The sequence below is a fragment of the Aedes albopictus genome, chromosome 2 (genome assembly GCF_035046485.1).
Source record: "Aedes albopictus strain Foshan chromosome 2, AalbF5, whole genome shotgun sequence".
Lineage (NCBI taxonomy): Eukaryota > Metazoa > Arthropoda > Insecta > Diptera > Culicidae > Aedes > Aedes albopictus.
This window is the reverse complement of record NC_085137.1, coordinates 118910220-118935953: the sequence shown is the minus strand read 5'-3', so window position 1 is coordinate 118935953 and position 25734 is coordinate 118910220. Positions and strand designations below refer to the sequence as shown.

Here is a 25734-nt window from a genome sequence, read left to right as displayed (position 1 = left end):
TCTCTCCGAAGGTTTCTGCGAACGAGACGCGTGAAAATGTCCATTGAACGTGTTTCCACCGCTTGGCGGCAGCCGTGAAATAGGGAACCACTCCTAGGAACGACTACCTCGGCACTGAGGAAAACGTTTGAAATAATTGACCATCCCTACTGGCACCATCTGCGCTATCGCGCCTTCTTGGAGGTGCCAGTTTAATCAACTGGCTATATGGGAAAATATTTTATAATTAAAGCACATATCTATATTTCATTTAAACGGCATTGGGCGACTGACGGGATTTGTGTCTGGCTGGCTGCCTGCCTGCCTGCTTGCCTAGTTGGTTCCAATCAGGCACTTTATGCGTTCGTTCTCCGTCCGGGCACTGCCGTATAGATGCAGACCCGTGACTGATAGCAAGCAACCTGACGACCGACGGACGACTGCGTGGACAACCGGAATGACAGCCGAGCTCTGCCATTCCGCCAGCAACTTTCTGGTGACACAAAAAGCGTCATCGTTCGTCTCATCATATCATGTTGATTGTGATTTGCGCGTGACTTCGGACTTCGGAGAAACTATGGATAAAATATGTCTAGTAGGTACGACGAGTTCAGGTTGCTGGCAGATCACGAGAGCTGAAGGACAAAAAGGTGTGAATTCTTACGCGTAATCAAACAAGTAGTTTCCAGTGTAAGCATAAGTGGGGCTGCTATTTTTCTACCGTTCTATTTAGCCAACTGGAGACAGATAATTGCCGGTGTGGAAAGTTTTCTCTGCACAATTGCACATGCACATTGCACACAATCACTCTTTCTGGGAAATATTCGATTTTTTTCCGCGCTGTGCAATTCGAAGTTGCTTCTACGTGATTAATCGGAACAATCAAAATATTACAGAAATACCAGTGGATGGGGCTTGTGACTCACTAAACACACTATGCTAAATTCAAGAACTGTTTGATATAAAAAAAGTATATTAATAAACTACACAGCGTAAGAAAATTTAACTTTTGGTCTGTCTCAAAGGCAAACTTATGTGTCTCTGACAGATTTTGGGCCGCTGAATCCGAATCCGGGCTCAGATTTGCTCCAGCACGTCACAATATTGAGCAATACCTCAATTTATAGGGCAAAACATGCGATTTTGGGCTTTTTTGACTGCCAGCCATTAAGCATGGAAATATTTTTTTAGGCAATCAAAAGGTAAATTGGTCAATTAACATCTAAATTAACGAATGATGCAAAATACTTCGTTTTACCAAATCGAATTTGATAGTTTTAAACGATTTATGTTAGGTACGATATTTCCCACACGCAGAGAAAAGAGACCTTTTTGAACCAAAAAAAAAAAACTATTGAAATAATTTTTAATTCTAAAAAAAATTTTTTCAGCTTCAAATATATAATTTTGTTGCAGCAAATATTTTGTTTTTTTGTTTTGACTGCAAAAAAATGAAAGTCCGTGTTTTTTAGATTAAAAAAAAAACATGTGTAGACTGTAAAATTGTGTTTTGTCGATTTAAATTTTTTTTTTGATTCAAAAAAAAATATCTATACAAGCGTAATCTGTGAATGTATGCGTGTTGTTTTTCAAGTGTATATGCAGCATTTTTGGATCCATCTAGATTTCTTCCAAAAATCAAAATGGCGTCATCAGAAGAAGTGGTTGTTTTGGAAATCGAAAAAATTAGTGACGCGGTTGTGGATTACTGATTAATTTCGGTCTCTGAGGAAATTGTTAATGATTTTTTGGGTAAGATATTTGTCCTACATTTAGCTGTGCGCTAAAGTGAATCGTTTACTATTTTTGCAGAGAATCAATACACGATTGAAACCCTGCAGATCATCAAGCGGAAGGAAATGGAGGAGTTGAATAACTGGAGAGCTGCTCAGGTTCGAGTTTATTAAAATCCACACTTTTGTCAATAATCGTAATGTGTTTTCATGTTCCGTAGGGGTTACCGCCGTTATCGCCGGACTGTCCGACGGCTTCAGTACAGCCGGAGAAAGGACACATTCATAACGAAAAGATCGCTAGAGAAGCTTGCACCGCAAGTTAGCTGCTTAATTCATCATCGATATGCCCAATTCTCCTGCAAATGTGCCAAAAGCAGACATTCATCTAGTAAACGACGATTTTAAGGACCGATTTGGAAAGCTAACACCAATGGAATTGCATCAGAGGGCATCGTAACTCGGGAGGCTATTCCCAGGCGAGCCAGAGGTAATTTATTAATGTTTTTTTTTTTTCTAAAATAGGCTCCGAAATCCCATGTGTAAACCACTTTTGGAAGGAACGACTGAAACTAAAAAAAAAACTAATCCTAAACCTGTAAATAAACATTAAAAAAAAATATATCTACTTTGTTTCTATTCTATTTAATGAAGTTCAACATAATACCGCAGTCGCATCTAATTTCATATCACTTCGTTGCGGTTCCTAATTTCGTTCGCATTCAAAATAAATGGTGCAAATGAAATTCGGGACCATATCGCAGTGATTGGAATTAGATGCGATTGCGGTCAGCATAAAAAGCTTTTTTTTAAACTACATATATATATATATATATATATATATATATATATATATATATATATATATATATATATATATATATATATATATATATATATATATATATATACAGGGTGTTAGGTTCCTGAGTGCAAACTTTTTAAAGGGTGATAGAGGAACATAAATGGAGAAAAAAATTGTTCTACGCATATGGTCAAATCTCAACCGTTACGTAGTTATTGAACTTCCCATGTTTATGACTCTTATTGCCTTTACTGGTAATAACTTGAAAATGGTCAAACTTATCGAAGTTTTTTTACCCTTATTCGAAAGATTTTTGAATTTTCTAACAAATGTCATCTTTGAATCTATTGGTTTAGTTAAATAACTAAGTTTTCTAGAGAAAAATAGCTAAAAATAGTGTATTTTTATTGGTTTTTGTCAATTATCTTTGAAACATGCGTAATAAATTAAAATTCTTTCTTTGGCAAAGTTGTGACCCCTGTTACACTCTACAATTCGTTCTTTGACACCAAACTTCTATCTCTTGTTATTTTGTTGCAATTTCGATTTTAACATCGCATTCCAGATCATAAATTTGCAATTTTCATGGAAAGCATTTTTTGCGCATTGTGCAGCACATTTAAATCAAAATTGCAAGAAAAAGATAAGAGCTAGAACTTTGGTGTCAAAGAACGAATTGTAGGGTGTAACAGGGGCCACAACTTTTCCAAAGAAAGAATTTTAACTTAATACGCATGTTTCAAAGATAATTGACAAAAACCAATAAAAAATACACTATTTTTAGCTATTTTCCTCTAGAAAACTTAGTTATTTAACTAAACCAATCGATTCAAAGATGCCATTTGTTAGAAAATTCAATAATCTTTCGAATAAGGGTAAAAAAACTTCGATAAGTATGACCATTTTCAAGTTATTGCCAGTTAAGGCAATAAGAGTCATAAACATGGGAAGTTCAATAACTACGTAACGGTTGAGATTTTGCCATATGCGTAGAACAATTTTTTTCTCCATTTATGGTCCTCTATCACCATTTAAAAAGTTTGCACTCAGGAACCTAACACCCTGTATATATATATATATATATATATATATATATATATATATATATATATATATATATATATATATATATATATATATATATATATATATATATATATATATATATATATATATATATATATATATATATATATATATATATATATATATATATATATATATATATATATATATATATATATATATATATATATATATATATATATATTTGTTTTCAAAATATATTTTTTGAATCAAAAAAACATTTTTTTTTAAATCAACGCTTTAATTTTTTGGTTCAAAAAAGGCTTTTTTTATAAACAAATATTTTCATTGTGAATTCAACAAAATAAATTGTCGTTCCGTGTTTGTTGTTGATTTTAAAACAACAATTATTTTTTAGAATCCGAAAAAGATTTTTTGTTGAATTCAAAAAGAAAAAATATTAGCCGGGAAATGATAATTTTTATTGTTGTTTTCGATACAGAATATGATTGAATTTTGAAAACTTTTTTCTGCGTGCATACAAGTCACCCTCCAAAAGTTGCATGCAAGTTTAGCAATCTGACATAAAATGCTTAAATATATCAAATTTGATTTGGAAAAACGAAATATTTTGCATGAGTCGTTAATTCAAATGTTAGTTGACCAATTTACCCTTTGATTGCTTTAAAAATATATTCCTATGCTTCATGGTTTACAGTCAAAAAAGCCCAAGATCGCATATTTTGCCCTATAAATTGAGGTATAGCTCAAAATTGTGACATGCTGGAGCAAATCTGAGCCCGAATTCGGATTCAGCGGCCCAAAATCTGTCAGAGACACATAAGTTTGCTCTTGAGACAAAAAAATGTTGCGCTGTGCTATTGACAGTTTAAATCAGGGGATTCATACTGTTTGCTTCGTGAATTCACCGCATGAAAAAATGAGATAGCTCAGGCTCAGCGAGTATGGATCAGGATGATATGTGGAGGTTTAACGAAACTGTCAATGGAGTGCGGAGAATAGCAGCGCCTGCTTTCGGCAACGACTATGCACAATTAGAAAAAATCACCTACTTCGGTAATGTTTTACCGAAATCTCAACCGTTAAGTTTGATTTACAGGAAAAAATCGGTAAAGGTAGCAACTTTTACCGAAGCTCGTTAGAGTTTGACAGATAAACGATAACATTTTACCGAAATTTGTTATTTTTTTACAGAGTTTCGTTAAAAATCCATTACCGAACGCTCAGCGGTTGAGATTTCGGTAAAAATTACCGAACGCGATTAGCTGTGTGGTGGAAACTTACTGACAGATAAAACAAAGGCCGCTTCCAGGAATTGATGAAAGGTAGGAATGGAAGAGCGACAAATAGAAGGGCATTTTTTTATTATCGTACAAATTGGACCAAAGGGTCTCAGATTTTCATGAAACTTTTTCCACAGGCAGGGCTCATGGATATATTAACAAAAAAAAATTGAGGAAATACAGGGTCGCGTATTTTCCCGGAAAACTCAGGTGGATTTTTTTTGTTTTCCCCCGACACTACTTACTTTGAAAAATCATAACTCAAGAACGAAGCATCGTAGAAACATTTTTTTTAGAAAATGAAAGCAAATTTTCTCAGAAATCCAAAAAAATATGAACTGGAAAAAGTTTACCACAAAATTTTCCACAGTTGAGAAAATTCGTAAAGAAAAGTCGGAAAAACTTTGTTCGAACTAGTGGAAAATTTTCAAAAAAATATTTTTGGAAATGTAATTTTATAAGCTTTGATCGCTGAAATTTTTGGAATGTACTTTTTTCTCGTTGCAAGCCTATATTATATGGTCATTTTTCACAAAATTTGCCATAACTCAGGAACGAAAATTAAGTGCATTCCAAAAACTTCAGCGATCAAAGCTTATGAAATTACCTTCTCAAAAATATATTTTTAAAAATTTTACACGAGTTCGGACATAGTTTTTCCGGCTTTTCTTTTGAATTCATTATGAATTCTCAACGGTAAAAACATTTGGAAGTGTAGAATTAGCTCTAAGTTAAAAAAAAAAAAAAAAAAAAAAAAAAAAAAAAAAAAAAAAAAAAAAAAACATTTTTGGGAAACTTTTTCCATTTCATTTTTTTTGGATTCCTGAGAAAATTTGCTTTCATTTTCATTAAAAACCTTTGTTTCCACGATGCTCCGTTCTTGAGTTATGATTTTTCAAAGAAAAGGCTTTTATGGCACATTTGAACATTTTTCAACAAAATTGGCTATAACTCAAAAACGAAACAAAAGTGCATTCCAAAAATTGTAGCGCTTAAAACTTATAGAATAACCTTCTCAAAAATATTTTTTCGAAAATTTTCCACGAGCTTGGGCATTGTTTTTCCGGCTTTTCTTTACGAATTTTCTCAACTGTGGAAAATTTTGTGGGAAACTTTTTCTAGTTCATATATTTTTTTGATTTCTAAGAAAATTCGCTTTCATTTTCTAAAAATGAATTTTCCTCAATTTTTGTGTTAATATATCCATGAGCCCTGCCTGTGGAAAAATCTGAGACCCTTCGGCCCAAACCCGTACGGTAATAAAAAAAAAATCCCCACATGGTAAATTTGAGTTACTGCCATTCTTGATTTCTGTAGAAATTTCTTGAAAAACTCCTGGAGAACTTTCCATGAAATTTTAAGGAAGAATTCATAGAAGAATGTCTCAAGTAATTATAAAAGAAATTCGTGAAGACATCTTCAATTACAATTCTTGAACGTGTGGAGAAAATCCTGGAAGAATTTCTGAGAGAATACATTATGAAATACCTAAAAGATTTCCTGAAATAAACTCTGTGTGTAGGAATCTCTGGAAGAATTTCTGCTGGAAATTCTGAAAGATATAATGCAAATAATGCAATGATTTGTGGAGAAATTTCTGCAGGAATTTTGGAATGAATCACTAGAGAAAATAAGAATTCCTGAATGTGAGCTGAGGAGAATCATGGACGAAAACGGCTTTCCTGGGAAGCTGACTAGATTGATTAAAGCAACGATGGACGGTGTGCAAAACTGCGTAAGGGTTTCGGGTGAACTATCCAGTTCATTCGAATCTTGCCGGAGACTGCGATTTTCACGAAATCCGGTCAATTAGTGTGCTTTGCGGACGACATGGACTTTATCGCCAGAACATTTGGAATGGTGGCAGAGGTGCACACGCATGAAACGCGAAGCAGCAAAGGTCGGACTGGTGATGAATGCCTCAAAAACAAAGTACATGCTGGTAGGCGGAACCGAACACGACCGGATCCGTCTGGGTAGTATTGATACGATATACGGAGATACTTTCGAGGTGGTGGAGGAATTCGTCTACCTCGGATCCTTACTGACGGCTGACAACAACGTGAGCCGTGAAATTCGGAGGCGCATCATCAGCGGAAGTCGGGCCTACTACGGGCTCCAGAAGAAACTGCGGTCGAAAAAGATTCACCCACGCACCAAATGCACCATGTAAAAAACGCTAATTAGACCGGTGGTCCTCTACGGGAACGAGACATGGACCATGCTCGAGGAGGACCTACAAGCACTCGGAGTTTTAGAGCGTGCTGAGAACGATCTTCGGCGGTGTATGGAGAACGGTGTGTGGCGGAGAAGGATGAACCACGAGCTCGCTGGAAGGATAAGATGGGCAGGGCATGTTGCAAGAATGCCGGACAACAACCCTGCAAAGCTGGTGTTTGCAACTGATCCGGTTAGCACAAGAAGGCGTGGAGCGCAGAGAGCACGATGGGCGGACCAGGTGGTGCGTGACTTGGCGAGCATCGGGCGCGACCGAGGATGGAGAGCGGCAGCTACGAACCGTGTATTATGGAGAAATATTGTTGATTCAGTTTTATATTGAATTTGATGGAATACTAAATAAATGAATGAATTTCGAAGAGGATCGAAGTAGCCATCGCTGCGACCGCACGCGTCTTGCTTTACTTGTCACGTTTTTTCGCGTTCCCGTTTTGTGTGATTTGGAGAAAAAGCTTGACTGGTGCTACGCCATCCGGAAGCAGAACGCGAGTGATTCACGGACTTCGCTGGATGTAACCTCCGCAATTTATCGTAAGTAACATTACAATTGTAATTTACATGCCGGATGTTCAATTTGACTGGCGAGTGGAGGAAGTGTGTATTAGGGGCACTGCTGAATTCGTGAAAAAAGACTAGCACATCACAGTGACGAAAAACTGATAACCGTCGTTAGTGAATAGGAAAAGCGAAAATAAATTCTGGAAGTAAGTGATGCCTGGAAGGGTTTCTATGTAAACTAAAGTGATTTTTGTTAGGGTTTGGGTCCAATTTAATGGGTTAAAAAATCGTCACAAAAGTACTACTTTCACGACAAAAGAAGAAGATATACAATCGCATCGCAAAATTAGGGAAAAAAGTAAATGAGCATTGGAGCATCCACTTTATATGTATGCAAAAGTTATGAAAGTCCTGTGCATCAGAAGTTATGAGTGTCGCTGTTGTTTAAAGCTCGTCGTCATGGAGATAGCGATATCGCCTGAACCGAAGGAGAACATCAGCAGTGCAACATTAATTGAATTTGTACAAATTATCTGCAACATTTAGGGGTCTCCAGTTAGCCTAGTGGTTAAGGCTATGGATTGCCAATCCGGAGACGGCGGGTTCGATTCCCATTCTGGTCGGGAAAATTTTCTCGACTTCCTGGGCATAGTGTATCATTGTACTTGCCTCACAATATACAAATTCATGCAATGGCCGGCAGAGAAAGTCCTTCAATTAATAACTGCGGAAGTGCGCAAGGAACACTAAGTTGAAGCAAGGCTGGTCAAGTCCCAGTGGGACGTAGAGCCATAAAAAAGAAGCAGAAGAAGACACTTATAAGACCGGTGCTCCTCTACGGATACGAGACATGAACCATGCTCGAGGACGAGCAGAAAGCACTCGGAGTATTCGAGTGATCCGTGCTTAGGTCGACCTTTGTCAGTGTGCAGGAGAACGGTGCGTGGCGGCGAAGGATGAACCACGAGCTCGCTGTACTCTACGGTGAACTCAACATCTTGAAAGTAGCCAAAGCTGGCCGGATATGGTGGTCAGGGCATGTTGCTAGAATAACAAACAACAACCCTACAAAGTTTGTGTTTGTTATTCATCCGTTTGGTACCAGAAGGCGTGAAGCGTAGAGATCACGATGGGCGGACCAGGTGGGGCGTGATCTGGCGAGCGTTGGGTCCGACCAACGTTGGAGAGCTGCAGCTGAAAATCATGAATTTGATGTTAATTAGTAGAGAACCCGCTTAGTCTTGGTTGCATCTATTCTAAATTTCCTGAAGACCTTCCTATCACATCCTATGTGACAAACGTAAGTCATTAATTTCAATGCATCATAGAGCTAGCTACCATATGGCTTGCAGTAATAATCAGGGTCATATTCAAAACCCTACTAAGGATGGACCCTGATGGAAACTATCATTGTTATGATGGTTATAATTCAGGATAAGCGCAACAATGCCGTGACGCTGCTGCTTCATCCCACTGACTGGTACTGAGAGAGGTGCCAGTACACACCACCCCAGTACAGGACATAGGCCAGCTTTCTACTAACTAAGCCGCTGTTGATTGGCTATATGGAGAGCTTATGGCAACGCTGAGTGTTGTTGGGGGCAGCGACTTTGCACATACTGTCAGATCTCCCAGGCGCAGGCGCTTACACCCAATGCAAACTTCAAGATTGCAGTAATGCAAAGGAAGTATTTTACAAGGCAAACAGAGCAGTGACAAGGGGTGCTCACATATCATCGCTGAGGCAAGCCGAGTGAACTCATAGGATGTTGTGACCAACAACTTAGAGTCTGCAGAGTCTGCAGCTCCAGTAAGCGGTTGTAGCATGGGAAATAATTCACACTTTATTATTGACGTTATTTATTGGACTAAGTCTGTGGTAGTTGTGCGCCAAGCTTGTCAGCACAGTCGCAGTCACAGTTCCGTGGAATGTCAATGATGGTAGTCGGAGAATGGCCAGCACGGGATGAGTTAAACTCAGTTCGACTCAATGTAATTGACTTTGTATAAGTCCTAAAGTTTTAGTTTTTTTTTTCGGGTATCAGAGGCTCTTAAAATCAGCAACGGGTCAACTGGACTACTCGGGAACCAGCAGCGTGAGGATGAATAGAATATTCATTAAGGTAATAAGGACTTGAGTTCACAATAAGTCTTTCTAACCATGTACAACGGACCACATGACACATGTATTAATAAACCACTGATATTTTTTTACATGAAATTACTCATCCAGTCATGCTAAGCAACAAACTGTTGAAATCTCTTCAAAGATCGGTTGAACTTAATTAAAGAACCAGCGATCAAGATTATTGATTATTAACCATGCAACAAGTATAAAATGAGATTGTGACTGGTATGTTTTATTATACATAACTGATGTTTACAGATTTTTTTAGTACTAATCATTCTATTTGTTTATTTATCGGAATAAACAGTGCTTTTATATGTAACACTTTAACTATGATTCGTTTTACAGGGAATTGGCTAGGAAAAAGTTTATGCGCGAAGCTGACTAACGCCCCTGAAAAAAATGAGCCACTTCAATCCGAATCTAATCCCCAGAAACTCATCATCGTAGTTAATAGAACCAATCACACCTTGTTCCCCATAATGATGCAAAATATATGACCGAAATCATTCATCGGATTACCGGAGACTTTATCCTCGGTTCCCTTCCGCCTCTGATTCATTCAGACGACATGAGTTACGATCTATTACACAGTCAAAACACACTTCACCGCCTTTTCATCTCTTACTCTCTTTCACTATCTCGCCAGCGAACCACGAAGCGTACTGAACACCGCGCCTTTCCCCAGTAATTGAATTAAACGCTGCTGTCCGCCCCCACTCACTGCTGCAGTTGCTGCCACGAGTGTTCTTCCATTCCGTTCCGTTCCGGTGTCCTGGTGAATGGATGATGGGTGCGTTGCGTACTACTCGCTCTGGACTGTAAAACAGAAATTTTAAATTTAGCACCCATTCAAATCATAATCAAAGCTCATTTAGCTTATTTTCAATCCCTTCATAAATTCAGCTCTTCGCGCCGAGTTGGTACCTACTTGGACGAATCAACCAACGCGATCGAAAGTGGGCCTGACCAGACTTGCTCCCTCACCCGCCAGTCGTCGCCTACATCCAGTACCTAGTTGTACTCGGAGGACCGACCGAAGTGCGAGAATGTTTGCATACCTCACACGTGCGAATCTCTGCGTGTAACGACGACTGCCTCCAATGCGAACACAATTGTCATCGAAGACCAGTGCTCGTCGTGGGTTGAACAACTACCTTTTCTCAATTCAATCGAAGAAAGCGGATCGTCTGCCATGGTCCATGAAGTCTATATGGACACGACCACCAGCAGAAGATGATCGATGCAAAGCATGTTCCAAATGATGAATGTTTATTAATGCACTGAGGCGTTAGATCTTTTATAATCTTGACAATGGATCTTTTGTAAAGAATTTAAAAAATCCAAGAACACAATTTATTGGTTCATAAAATTGTAACCTGGTCACCAGGACAATATGTTTTCTGGAATTATTTTAAAAAGGGTGTTTCTTCCAAAATTCCTTAAGGTGAATATAGAACGAAGCCACAACTTAAATTTTCAAAAGCACAAATCTGAAGAACCAAATATCGCAAAGCGCTGAAAAGTTGATCGATTGATCAGCCGCTGGTGGTGACCAATCGATCAACTTTCCAGTGCAATCCGTCGTTTGGTTCTTCAGATTTGTGCTCTTGAAAATTCGAGGTGTGGCTTCGTCATATCTTCACCTTAAGAATAAATTCATTCAAATGTATTTTTTAATTACTTAAAACCTCCAAGGATACCACGAGAACTATACTTCTGGAAGACTATCAGGATTTATCAGAATATGTCTGGAGTATTTGGCAGACAAAAGATTCCTTTGCATTTCTTTAGAAGTTTCTCAAAAAATTAACCTTCCTAAGGCATCACGTTTGCAGCAGCTCGCAAACGTAGCGCACGGTTTGGGTCAAACAATGACCCTAATGCACAAGGAGGGCTAATCTTTCAACCCGCCTTGTGCATTAAAATCTTTCCACAGATGTAAGCTAGAATACCTCCACAGATATCTGCAGCAATTCCTTTGAAGTTCGGAGATTCCTTGAGCGATTCCTGCAGGAATTCCTTGGGCGCCGAACAAAAATGAATTTCCGGATACAAGTTTTACAAAATACAATACGGGATTTTCGGAATGTTTGTACCAATCATCCAAAAAATTGCTACATGATATAGTATTTCATCAGCCTGGAATCATAAAAAATATGCTAATTTTGAAACTGTAATTCCGGAATATGCTTCCCGTGAGGCTATGGTTGGCCATGAATACTTTAAGGTAGCCTAGGCTCAACAATGCACACTACTGGACCAGATCACGAATTTAGAAGGAACAAAATATTTTAGAGATTTAGTATCTTCGGCAATATTGTTACTACTAATGTCGGCAATAACTTGATGAATCTTAATATGCAAAACATCAAAATATTTTTTATAACTTTTTCTGTTTTCTAGTAAGTTTAACGCATGTGTTATAGTGAGTTTTTCTTCTATCTATGTGTAGAAATTTACAATTTCGTTTAGGCAGTCTTTGGTGTTAGCGTTGATTGTTTTTTAGGTTTTGGTTTTCGAAATTTTCCGAAAACCACGGTGGTTTTTTTTTTTTTTATAAAACCAATTTATTTCGTCAATGCATATTTCTTAACTAATTGCTATTTACAAAATTCGATTTCATTATGATTAGATTTCAGAATCAAGATGAAAACTCAACGCATCTACATTAATGTGATTGTTGTCATGAGTGATGAATATTACATATTGAATAAATGTTTTCAGAATCAAAAGCCTATCATATCTATTCACTATTTTTAGTTCTGGATATTTTAGATCATCAAAAGCAAAGTTTCTATTAGTGACAATGACACGTAGTTTTGTCTGCAATACTCCCCACGCTCTCAAAACTCTGCTGCAGGTTGAAAGCTTGTGCTTGAGGTCTTCAGGAACGTTGCATATTGCACACGCAGGTGAATTGACGCGTTGCATTCTGAACATCAAAGCTTGGTGGGGAATCTTATCGTTTACCAGCATGTAGTACAGGCCTCGCTCTGTACAGTTGAGTCGGTGATCCGCGATGTTGCGCCATATACGTTTCCAGTCGCGATTCGGGTTTTCGTTCATTACCTTCGGTTGATCTGCTAACAACACAAGTTGTGTATGTATAGTACGCGATGTTGGATTCGCCTTTATTGCTTCGGGAAGGTAAGATGATTCTTGTACTATTGTTTTCAAGCATGGGCAGTTACTTGGGATCGTCTGCAAATCTGGAGGGTTTTGGACCAGGTTGAAGAAGCTTCGATAGAATGGCGTGAACGGCAACTCATTAAGATGCCGATTGATGAGAAGTGCTTTGCATTTTTGTCCGGGAAGCTGCAGTTTTAACCCACCACGCTCAGTAGGTAGAGCTAGCTGTTGTATGGGGACACGTGTCATTTGTCCACTCCACAGGAAACCGCCCATCAACGAAGTAAGTTTGGCTACATGCAAATTGCTAATTGCGACAACCGACGAAACATACCATATTTTTGAGGTGATCCAAGTGTTCAAAAGTATAACTTTTTGGTGTAGAGAGAGAGTACGGCATCGATGCATCCAGAGCTGTTGAGCAAAACTGCTGACTAGAGGATCCCAGTTCATTTTGCTCATCAATCTAACAGAGTTCACAAACTTGATCCCAAGTATTTTCACCGAGTCCACCGTTTGCAGCCAAGGGACAGCTAAGCGATTGTTGTTGTTTATCAAACCGATATCTACACCATACGTTTTCCTGTAGTTGAGTCTAGCTCCAGCTAGCACACCAAAACGGTCAAAAGTAGTCTTCACACTCTCAACTTTATCCAAGCTGGTAGTAATTATCGTTATATCGTCGGCATATGCTGTTATTAGGTCATCTGGTCCACTGCAGATTCTCTCCAGTTTCCGAATGAGAGGGTGTATGTACAATACAAATAAATGCATTGCGATCGGATCTCCCTGACGAACAGACCGTTGTATTGGGAATGCAGGTGATAGATTTCCATTCACAAGCATTCGGGAAGTAGACAGCTGACCAAGTTTGTTGAGCAGGGCGATCAATTGAGGGTTGAATCCCAGAGACTCCATTGTGCGAAAAAGAAATCGACGATCAACTCGATCAAAAGCGTGATCGAGATCAAATGATATTAGTTTTCCGCGCAGTTGTCTTTCCTTCAAATAGGAGATCCTATCCTTGATAGACAGAGTTGCTTGAAAAATATTATGTCTACCGTTAGAGCACTTTTGAGCGCCACTCAATATGTTGTTTTCCACCAATGTTCGATCCAACCTCATTTTAATTATTCGTGAGAATAATTTATAATCACTATTAAGAAGCGATATCGGTCGATATGATTTGACAGACTGGTCGGCACCTTTTTTCTTGACAAGGACTATCACTCCAGCGACGAACTTGTCGGAGAAATTCCCTCGTAAAGCTTCATTCATGATGAAATTTAGCTGTCTGTGAATGATATCGAACGTTCTTGCATAGAATTCCAGCGGAATTCCATCGCAACCAGGAGCTTTCTTGAATGAACTGGTTTTGATAGCTTGGAATATTTCACCAGTTGTTATCTCGTCCAAAATGTCGAAAGGACAAAACGTCAAAGGGGCAAAACGTCGAAAGGAGAAAACGTCAAAAAGTGTATAAGGGGCTGTCCATAAACCACGTGGTCATTGGAGGGGGGGGGGGGGTTCGGCCAATGATCATTTTGTATGGATAAATTAAAATTTTTGTATGGACAAATGACCACGCGGGGGGGGGGTTGAAAAGTCCCAAAAAAATGACCACGTGGTTTATGGACAGCCCCTAACTGTGCGCAGTTCAGTGTGTTTTTTTTTAGATTTTTTGTGGATCGATTTAATCCTGTTGATAGCCTGAAAGCGGTGGCGATACGGTAGATCCACCAAGATGGCAGGATGACGAACTAATTAACGGGGACACACTCATTATGTCTCATTATATCAGGTCACTGCCCAAGCGCTGAAGGTCAGTGACTCATTTTGCACTCTATGATGCTTCAGACCCAAGTTGAAACCACCAGCTCTGTAAAGATTATTGTGTGGATTCTTGGCATTGTTGTGCTAGTACCATATTCTGGAATACCGGATGAATTGCGGAGAAGGACAGCCGTAACCAAACCAGACGCCCTTGAGGGAATAATGCGTCCGATGATCGCTATCGTCACCCTAAACGAGCCAGAGATCCAGCCGACGATAGCTAGAGGCCGCCATCGTAGCCATCATGAAGGAAGTTATGACGTAATGCTGAAAATTTGTGGAGTGCAGTGCTGCATTTGAATGCGATCAATTTGCGCTGAAGTTCAAAAACGACACGCTACGATCAAACATATTTGAACATTATTCAGTTCAAAATTTGGAACGCACGTGAGCCCGAAAGTGAACGCAACTTGAGCAAGAACTGCACCCGCAGAATGCTAACATGCCAACATGGTACCCTGGTACCTGGTAAACTGAAATGGTCATGTTTCTACCACCAATCTATCATCAATTTTAGCAATCTTGGGCTGATTCGATTCAGAAACTCACCCTCAATTGAGAGGGGGAACCGGTTTGGTCGGTTTGGTGGATTACCGGAAAATCCGGTTTTCGGTGCAGAATCTAAATGCCCGATGCCAAAATGTTCCACTTTATTGTGGCGCATATTTTCGCGCAACAACGCATGAATGCAGATGCGTCACAATGTCGTTGGGCAGCACCTTGGTTAGGACGCGCATAAGATTTGATGATACATCCAAGCTCAGTTCATGCGTTTAGTTCAAATGCAACACTGGGTGCCAGTAGATGGGGCTCCAAAGCTAGTAGTGCAGCCTGGGCACTGTTGTTCTTCTGACTTCAGCTAGATTGAGGAGGTACGATCCGAGTGTCTGTTCACCAAGGAGGTGCGGCGCAAACAGCGTCTGTTCTGGCATCCTGCGGCTGAGTAAGAAACGCTGCACCACGCCCAGCTAGATCCAAGGTGGTAGCCCCATCAGCGTGGTCGTCCCAGTGTTGGTTGGGACGTTAAACAGAACTGGCACGATGGCCCTCCGGCGAGACAGGAGTGTTGGCGTAGGCCCAATAAGCCACCCGTAAAAATCCCCATTGCGAATAACATAGGAGAAAATACGACTCGATATAATCGGCAAAGACCCACGCGAAGAAATAAGGACTACGATTGGAAACTTGGAACATGGAATTGCAAGTCACTAGGTTTCGCAAGATGTGACAGGATAATCTACGACGAACTACATCCCCGCAACTTCGACATCGTGGCGTTGCAGGAACTTTGTTGGACTGGACAGAAAGTGTGGAAAAGCGGGCATCGAGTGGCTACCTTCTACCAAAGCTGTGGCACCACCAATGAACTGGGAACAGGATTTATAGTGTTGGGCAAGATGCGACAACGTGTCATCGGGTGGCAGCCGATCAACGCAAGGATGTGCATGTTGAGAGTTAAGGGCCGTTTCTTCAACTACAGCATCATTAACGTCCACTGCCCACACGAAGGGAGACCTGATGACGAGAAAGAAGCGTTCTACGCGCAGTTAGAGCAAACATACGATGGTTGCTCGCCGCGTGACGTGAAAATCGTTGTCGGCGACATGAACGCGCAGGTAGGAAGGGAGGAAATGTACAGACCGGTAATCGGGCGAAACAGCCTGCACGCCGTATCGAATGATAACGGCCAGCGATGCGTAAACTTTGCAGCCTCCCGTGGTATGGTAGTCCGAAGCACCTTCTTCCCCCGCAAAGATATCCACAAAGCCACCTGGAGATCACCCGACCAACAAACAGAAAATCAAATCGACCACGTTCTAATCGACGGTAAATTCTTCTCGGATATAACCAATGTCCGCACATACCGCAGTGCGAATATAGATTCGGATCACTACTTAGTCGCTGTATGCATGCGCTCAAAACTTTCGACAGTTATCACCACGCGTCGAAGTCGAACGCCGCGGCTCGCCGACACTCTCGAGTCCCTTCGAATCTCGCAGAGGGTTACGGCAAGGTGATGGTCTTTCGTGCTTGCTGTTCAACATTGCTTTGGAGGGTGTAATAAGAAGAGCGGGGATAAACACGAGTGGGACGATTTTCACGAAGTCCGTTCAGCTGCTTGGTTTCGCCGATGATATTGATATTATTGCTCGTAAATTTGAGACGAAGGCGGAAACGTACATCCGACTAAAGAGTGAAGCCAGGCGAATCGGATTAGTCATTAATGTGTCGAAGACAAAGTACATGATGGCAAAGGGCTCCAGGGAGGAATCACCGCGCCCGCCGCCCCGAATTTATATCGACGGTGATGAAATCGAGGCGGTTGAAGAATTCGTGTACTTGGGTTCACTGGTGACCGCCGACAACGACACCAGCAGAGAAATTCAGAGGCGCATTGTGGCAGGAAATCGTGCTTACTTTGGACTCCGCAGAACTCTACGATCGAATAAAGTTCGCCGTAACACGAAGTTGACTATCTACAAAACGCTGATTAGACCGGTCGTTCTCTATGGGCACGAAACATGAACCCTACGTGCAGAGGACCAACGCGCCCTTGGAGTTTTCGAACGGAAGGTGTGCAGACGGAAGACGGCGGAGTGCAGATGGAAGACGGGACTTGGAGAAGGCGAATGAACCACGAGCTGCATCAGCTGCTGAGAGAACCAACCATCGTCCATACCGCGAAAATCGGGAGGCTACGGTGGGCGGGTCACGTCATAAGGATGTCGGTTAGCAACCCGACTAAAATGGTTCTCGAGAGTCATCCGACCGGTACAAGAAGACGTGGTGCGCAGCGAGCTAGGTGGATCGACCAAGTGGAGGACGATCTGCGGACCCTACGCAGAATGCGGAACTGGAGACAAACAGCCATGGACCGAGTGGAATGGAGACGGCTACTATGTACAGTAGAGACCACCCCGGCCTTAGCCTGATCGACCAATCAACCCAGGTCAACGTGGACGCGACCCTTTGAAAATTAAAATGAAATTTTGATCATGTATGAGCTTCTGTCTGGAAATGTTTCTCATGTTATTTTTTTGCAAAATTCTTCACCTAACTTTTGAAAATGGCGTATAAACACCAAAATTATAGCTTGAAAACCATTAGTTGGATCGAAATAATGTGTTGAAAGATGTTTGAGGATATTTAGAACTTTTAGAAAAACAAATCCATATACCTATATCGTATAATTTCAGTTTTCCAAAAACGTTACGTTGCTTCAAATTATTTTTTCTCGATTTTTAATTTTTCATCAATTTTCAAATCGGGCAAAGGAACAATTTTTGGGATTTCACGTACAATTTTCAATGAAGAAGCTTCGCATAACTTTTGACCCAAGTAACACAACATGTCTTATAGAAATTATCTCGACTCCAATATGACCAGTTACAAAGTTTTGGTTTGAAGCAATAAAACCGATTTGCAGACTGATATACGACTGAAAAAGCGCAGAAGGTGGAGCCTGCGCAACATCTTTGTGATGTCATATTCATGTTCTATATGAATCTGAGCATACTTGATTTTGTATCTTAATATGTTTTCTATTATATATTTTCAACAAATTCTAGAAAACAGTGCCTTGGCAGTCAGGATGTTTTATTACTGTAAATAATTAAGTTTCAAAATGCCAATATTAAAAATCGACAACTCTGCGAGAATCGACATGCATGAATAATTCTACCAAGCCACTTTACCGCCTAATTGCCATACTGTGGTCATGAATTTTAATGCCAATCATTTTTTACGGTGCAATAGACTATTGTACCCCGATAAAATTAATGCGCCTTATAAATTAGTATTTTTGAAGAATTTTGCATCAAAATAAATAAAAAGTATTCATCTTATTTTAACGCAAAAACTCAAACATACTTTATTTTTTTCAAGAATTTGTCAAGTTTATACCTACATATCACAAATTATTGAAACATAATAGAATATTTGATAAATATTTAATAATTTAGAAATAAAATTTAATTGCAGTCTGTGACATGGCATGATACATGTTTTGAGATATGATTTAAAATTGGCTTGATATTGTTTTTGTGGATAATTTTGTTGTGGTTGTTGTTGGTTCTCATGTTTGGTTTGGTATTTGAACGGTTTGATATCCGTCACGATTTGGTAAGACGATAAATTTCAAGTATCAAATAATTATCACAGTTTATACATTGAAGCGGCTGAAATAGCATTATGCTCGGTAAAATCGGCCCTTATAGATAACCATATACATATGTTGTGGTAACATATATTCCTGTCCTTTTTTATAGGTATTCATACCTAAGATTCTGTTAGGAGAATATTTTTTTACGTAGGAAATAAAAATCGATTCTACATTTCTATGATCGGTAGTGTAGCATGTCCCTGTTCAAAAAAATGAATTAGGTTTATGTTACACATGTTTTCTATCATACTGCAGAAAACCAAAATTCGACTAATTATAAACATATGAAACATACTATGTGGTACTTGATCTCCCAGCTGGATAGGAGGTAGCATCAGCTGCGGCGATCAAATTGCGTCTGAAGATGGCCGAAATGTGATTAGGCCGAAACGTCACGCAAAAAAACAAGTTTGTTTTATTCGTTCACCGAGAAATATCAACAATAAAGAGATATACTATGTTTTGTCTAAACATGATTGAAAACAAGTCTTAAACAAGAAACTGCAAATGTTACTCTAATATGACATATAAAACATACTGAGCATGTATGGTAACAAACAAAGTGTACTTAAATAGAACATACCCAACAAAATCGAAAACAACATGCAATGTTTGTTTGAGAAAACAAAATTTATTCTTTAATAAGACTTTTAAATAGAAGATCACTGTGTATAAGTTTTAGGTATCATGAAAACGACATATCCATGACATAATATGTTTCGAGAAACTTCATAACAACTGCTGTAGGACAAAGTAAATATTTTGCTATTTCGGATTATGTTTTCGGTGTTAGTTGGGGACCTACATCAAAACATGTTCATGTAACAGTGCGTTCAAAAAATCATAAAAAATGGATCTTGTTGAGTTTTATTCAAGACTATCTGAAAGTTCACATATCTGAGAACTAATTGATCCTTTTTTGATGAAAACTGTCAAACAGTAAAAAATCTATAAAAACAATTCACAATATCCCATTTATTTTTTTCTTTTTTCAAACTCGCTGTAACTTAAGTGGCTTAATGCACGGTTTCGATGGATAACAAATAAAAGCATTTGACGGTCCTGGGCAACTGGCAAATTTTTAAGGCTCAAAGTCGGCTTTCTAAAAAAAATAATAAAAAATAAAAGGGTTTTCAATTATAAGTTTATTCTTTCATACGCCGTTTTCTAACGTTTGGTGAGGAGGATAGATAATGAAATCCAGCGCATGAACAAAATCTGAATAAAATTTAGTCAAAAATGGTGATTTTTCGTGTTTTAAACCAAAAAGTTATCGTGAAAATAAGCGATTGTTACAGGGATTACCCTAAGCCTACTAAACATTGATTAATCAAGTTCAAATATAGAGCTAGATAAAAAAATCTTCAGCGAAGTTGTTCAAAAAAACATTGTCCACAACTTTCCAGAATAACTGTTTTGCATATGGTATCAAATAAAAAAATGAGTAAAGACGAAGGCCAAATTTTATTTTTATTTTTTATTTTGAAAACAGAGAATGTTGCATCTTTTCAAAAGTTTTGTTTCACTCTAGTAGGATTGTGGAGTCTCTATGACCCATACAGGTACGCTGTACGTGCACTGCGCCATCTTGGTGCGAAAAACCTAACATCTTAGGAGGATTAAACAACTGCAACCAACATCACTGAAGACACTGAATGCTTTTTTTTCCTGCAGCATTGTGGATTTGGACAATTGGCTTCTCTAGCGAGGTAGAGGTATTAATTCCGTATTCTGAATCTGAATGCCAAAATAGACCGAAATTCAAATTTTCATGAATTTTGTTGTCCGAGAACCCATTTAAATTTGAAGTCTGCATAGTAGCAACCTGTTGAACCACCTCTCACTGGATGTTGTACTGGGCGAAACTGTCAAGCAGTTGATTTTAGGTATTTATTTCATCAAAGTTCTTAAAACTTGACAAAACTACAGTGACTCAGAAAAAAAGTGCTCTTAAAAATTAAAAAAAAAAACTAATATTAAAAAAAAACATTAGTGCGTTGTTATGCAACATTGTGATTTAATTACAATTATGGGCTTTTATTCGCCAGTATTTTTGAAAAAAAATGTACAAAATTTAAATTTATTTCTATATTATAGCTGAACACAGTACCTTTTTGTCATCCCCTATCGTCAGTTTGACGAACGAATCGACTGATCGCATGCAACAACCTGTAAAAAGCTTCCAAAGTTTCCCGCTAGAGTGTATTCAAGCGCTCTGCAAACGTAACACCAATAACGCCTGTCAGTGCGAGGATATTTTCCACCCCGTTTTGATCGTCTTTCGCCGTTTTCTGTCAAACTGACAGCATTTTGTCCAGTTGTCATTCAGACCTGCTGCAGTCGTCAACAAAAACACCGGATGACTTGGCTGCGGATTCAAAGTGACTGACAAATTGGATTAAATTTTAACTGTTTTCTTATTTTAGATATCGCTCAGTTACTTAGAATTTAATTAATATGACGAAGAACGTATTGGTAACGGGAGGAACCGGACTTGTGGGAAAAGCAATTGAAACGGTAATCAAGGACGAGAAGCCTACCGACGAGAAGTGGGTATTTGTTGGTTCGAAGGATGCAGATCTCACGTAAGTACATTTATTGATTTTAGATGTTGTAAGTTATTTCTTCTCGTCCTGTTTTTTTTTAGTCAATTAATCTCAACAGATTAATAAATAAATCTCCAGAATTAAGTGAGAATACAATAATATAAAATGCAATATTTGCTCATTGTCATACCGCTTCTGAAAGTCTCTGAAATTCTCTGGAAGCCTCTGAAATGCCCATGAAGCCCTTCTTGGGCCACTTATCAACTTCCTTGAAATATCCATAAATAATTAAAAAAATATTGGTGTTATCTAGGGTGTTATAGTCCCCCCGTGCAGCCACACATACTCGTATTAAGCTTTAAATATAAAATCATGTTTAAACATTACTTGACTAAGAGCTTCAAATTATTGTACAGAAACCTGGTCCCAACATACTCCTAAACTTTATCATGAAGCTGAACAATGTTTTTAAGCTTTTTGCTTTTTCCTTTGCGATACATATGTTAAACGATGCCTTCTTATAATGTGACAAAAACAGTTTATCCTTTGAAATTAAGTACTAGTTTTAAGTTACAATTCACAATATTAAAAAGATATTGCGCATTTAGTTCACTAGTGGACTGCACACTCAGTCTTCATAAGTGCGAAACGATTGCATCAAATCTAGTTGATGTCTTCGGTGCACTATTTCTTTGATTAATGCTGAATAAGTGCTCTGAGGACATCGAGTTGATTTGTTGTAATCGCGAACTTTTATTTACGTTTTCGCACTCTTGAAAACTTGTGCGATAGTCCAGTGGTGAACAGCGGTATACAACTTCCGCTGAATATTCTCTTTTAGATCCCTTCACAAAACACTGAGCCGCGAAGCCAACTTCATAACCATTGTTCTACAAACCATAATTTACATTCTTCACAGAGATATACAGTCGACGCGGGCAATGTTCGAGAAACACCAACCAACGCATGTGATCCACCTGGCAGCAATGGTGGGTGGCCTGTTCCACAACATGAACAACAACTTGGATTTTTTACGCAAAAACATCCAAATCAACGACAACGTGTTGCTGTTAAGCCACGAGTTCAAAGTGCACAAGGTGGTTTCCTGCTTGTCAACGTGTATCTTTCCGGACAAGACCAGTTATCCCATTGATGAGACTATGGTAGGCTTTTACATCTTCAGAAGGTTTACGTAATGATTACAAATAATTGTTCTTCACAGATCCACAACGGTCCACCGCATGATTCCAACTTTGGATACAGCTACGCCAAGCGGTTGATCGACATCACCAATCGGGCTTACAATCAACAACATGGCGACATGTTCACCTCAGTTGTTCCGTGCAACGTGTTCGGTCCGTACGATAACTATACTCCCGGAGTAAGCCACGTCATTCCCGGAATGATCCATCGATTGCATGAGATCATGTATCTGAAAGATCCGGAGGTAATTCCTTGGAATTGACGGTTTCTTTCACGAATAACATTTTTCAATCTCGTACGCAGAAACCTCAAGAGGAGAAAGTGTTCACGGTGTTCGGAACAGGCAAACCTCTGCGACAGTTCATCTATTCCATCGACTTGGCGAAACTTTTCATCTGGGTTCTAAGAAGTTACGAGAGCGTTGACCCCATTGTGCTTTCGGTGGACGAGGAAGCCGAAGTATCGATTGCTCAGCTGGCTGAGTCATTGGTGAAAGCTTTCGATTTTAAGGGCAAGATCGAATTCGATACCAGTAAAGCGGACGGACAGTACAAGAAAACGGCGTCGAATGCCAAGCTACGGAAGCTACTGCCAGATTTTAAATTTACTGACTTTGATAGGGCTATCAAGGAATCGGTTCAATGGTACGTTGAAAATTATGATCATGCTCGAAAATGATAAAGTAGTTATGTTTTTTTTTTGTTATTCGAAAAAAAAAGTTTTGGACACTAACATTGACTATTAATTATGAATCCGATCCGAACACCTTAATTGCAATTATAGAGTTATGACAATGCATTATCTGCCGTGAATCACATATCAGTCCTATGTTTTCTGGAGTTCCTATGCAAATGGGACTGATGTGCGATTCATTGCAGTTATGTACTTTGAAAGGTGCAGGTGGTAATGTAACAGATGCCAAATTTTAAGCTTAATCATACATTTTCCTTCCACTCCTCCAACAGTTATTTGAAGTTGCTACCCGTGCAGGAAGGTGACCAACTATTCTGGGCCCATCTTGAAAAATTCAGTTACGATACAATCCTTATTTGCATTTTTGACAGTTGATCAGCAACGTTGTGCTGAAATTCAGCAAAAAAAATGCTGAAATTCAGCAATTTATTTTGCTGATTTTTTTTTGTGCTGGAAGCGTTTCAAAAAAATTGGTGTGTATCAAATTCAATTTTGTAAAACGAAACATTTTGCATGAGTCGTTAATTTAGATGCTAATTGACTAATTTACCCTAAGATTGCCTTAACAATTATTTCCATGCTTAACCCTCTAATACCCAACCCCGCCTTTAGACGGGGTATAGTTTGAGCATTTTTGTAATTTTTGTTTCGTGGAAAATCAAACTTTTCATATTTTTGACTGATATTTAGGGCTGTTCTGTATATCTCAAAATGGTTTTTGGTGTATTTTGAAGCGTATTTACATTTTTTTAAAATCATTGAAAAATTGATGTTTTAGTCACCTTTTAGAAGACTTTGTTTATTTTGCATTAAATCGCTACAATTGACATATTTTAAATTTTTCCCAAATCATTCTATCCTTGTTTAATAGTTTAAGGGAATCGAATACACTCTAAAATTATTTTCCTTAAAATAACACGGAAAATAAAACTTTATGTGAAAAAAATTTAAAATAATAATATTTCAACAATAATCATAAAATCTCAAAATGTTTTCATCTCAAAAAATCCGTTCCCCAAATTGGCTTCCAGGAAAAATATAAAAGTGTGGGGATGTTCAAAAATAAAAATTAGAAAAATCAAAAACTGAAATTGACGAAATCGAGAATTAAAAAGAATCATCTTCCAAAACAATCGATTTTAGATGACGAAAAATGATATTTAGATCAAAATCAAAAATTTGGATATTAGAAGGTTAATGGTTTGCTGTCAAAATAGACCAAAATACCAAATTTTACCCTATAAATTGAGGTATAGTTAATTTTTGTTTCGCTGTGTAATAGAGGGTCTTGTTTTCCAGACTTAAACAAAACCACAAGATTTGAGGTTTCTATTTGACACTACTAGTTTTAAAGATATCGTGATCACCGTAACAGCATGTTTTGAAAACATTATTTCGAGACAATCGCGTTTAAAGTTTCGCGCTTTGCTTTGTTCTCGTGGATGGTGCGCGCTACAAACGACTGATTTTTAGTTGGGTATATTTATTGCTTCTAAAAAATAATCTGGCTTTTTGTTTATAAATTGTGTAGGCATATTTTTTTAAATTAATTGGAAAATTGTTTGGGAATTCTTTTGGCTGATATTTTTTTTGCGATCCCTTTTATTTACAGCATTTTTTTTTAATTTCTGGACAATTTGTTAGGAAAATACTTTCAAATCTTTTTCGAAAATTTTATAACAAGCTTTTCTGGCAATTCCTCTAGAAATTCTTTAGTCCTTCAATTTATAAATTTGTCAGACAATTATTTTAGAAATTCTTTTCACACTTCTTTCAGTATATTCTTTGTGGATTATCTCTGTAATTTCTTCGGCCTCTTCTTTGATAATGCCAAGACAATTTCTTTGGAAATTCAGAAATTCACAATTGGGCTGGCTCAAAGAATTGACAAAGAAATTGCGATATCCAAAACGTTTGCCGAAGAAAATTAATAAAGAGATTGTCAAATCAATTTTCAAACAAATTTTCGAAAAGATTCTTATAGGAAAACTAGAAGAAAATTACGAAAAACTTCCTGCGAAATCTTCAAAGAAATTGCCAGATAAATTTCAATCAATATTACTTAAGAAGTTTTCAAAGGTATTGCCAAAATAATTATTATAAGAGCTTGAGCTTGACCTTGAGCTTGATTGACCACCCGTGGATGCTACTGCAGTATCGCCAGACCAGCTACAATCACGCAAGGAACTAATGAGATATCTGCCGGGGACTACGTCGGCATCTTCAGTGTGTGAGTGTTGGTGATCTTCTATTTTTAGGCGAGGTTGCAGGTCATTGTAGAGGAGGGGAAGGAAGTGAAGATTGCAATCGTTTGTATCCACAGCAGACCGAATATACCTCTGCGCCTGCACAAAGTCATGCGGATGTTGGAGCGTTGCAACCAACGCGATGGTGGGATATTGTTGACAATGGGCACAGACAAACAGACATACTACTCAAATCTAAATCATCGCA

The 25734-nt window shown here is 38.5% G+C and overlaps 1 protein-coding gene across 1 annotated transcript; it reads left to right on the top strand.

The window, feature by feature from the left end:
• Positions 1 to 21154: 21154 nt before the first annotated feature.
• On the top strand, positions 21155 to 23284 carry LOC115255464 (probable GDP-L-fucose synthase). Its single transcript, XM_062855052.1, has 4 exons — positions 21155 to 21423; positions 22304 to 22547; positions 22607 to 22831; positions 22891 to 23284. The coding sequence occupies exons 1-4, from the start codon at positions 21296 to 21298 to the stop codon at positions 23263 to 23265; spliced, it is 972 nt and encodes a 323-aa protein (XP_062711036.1). The 5' UTR covers positions 21155 to 21295; the 3' UTR covers positions 23266 to 23284.
• Positions 23285 to 25734: the final 2450 nt, after the last annotated feature.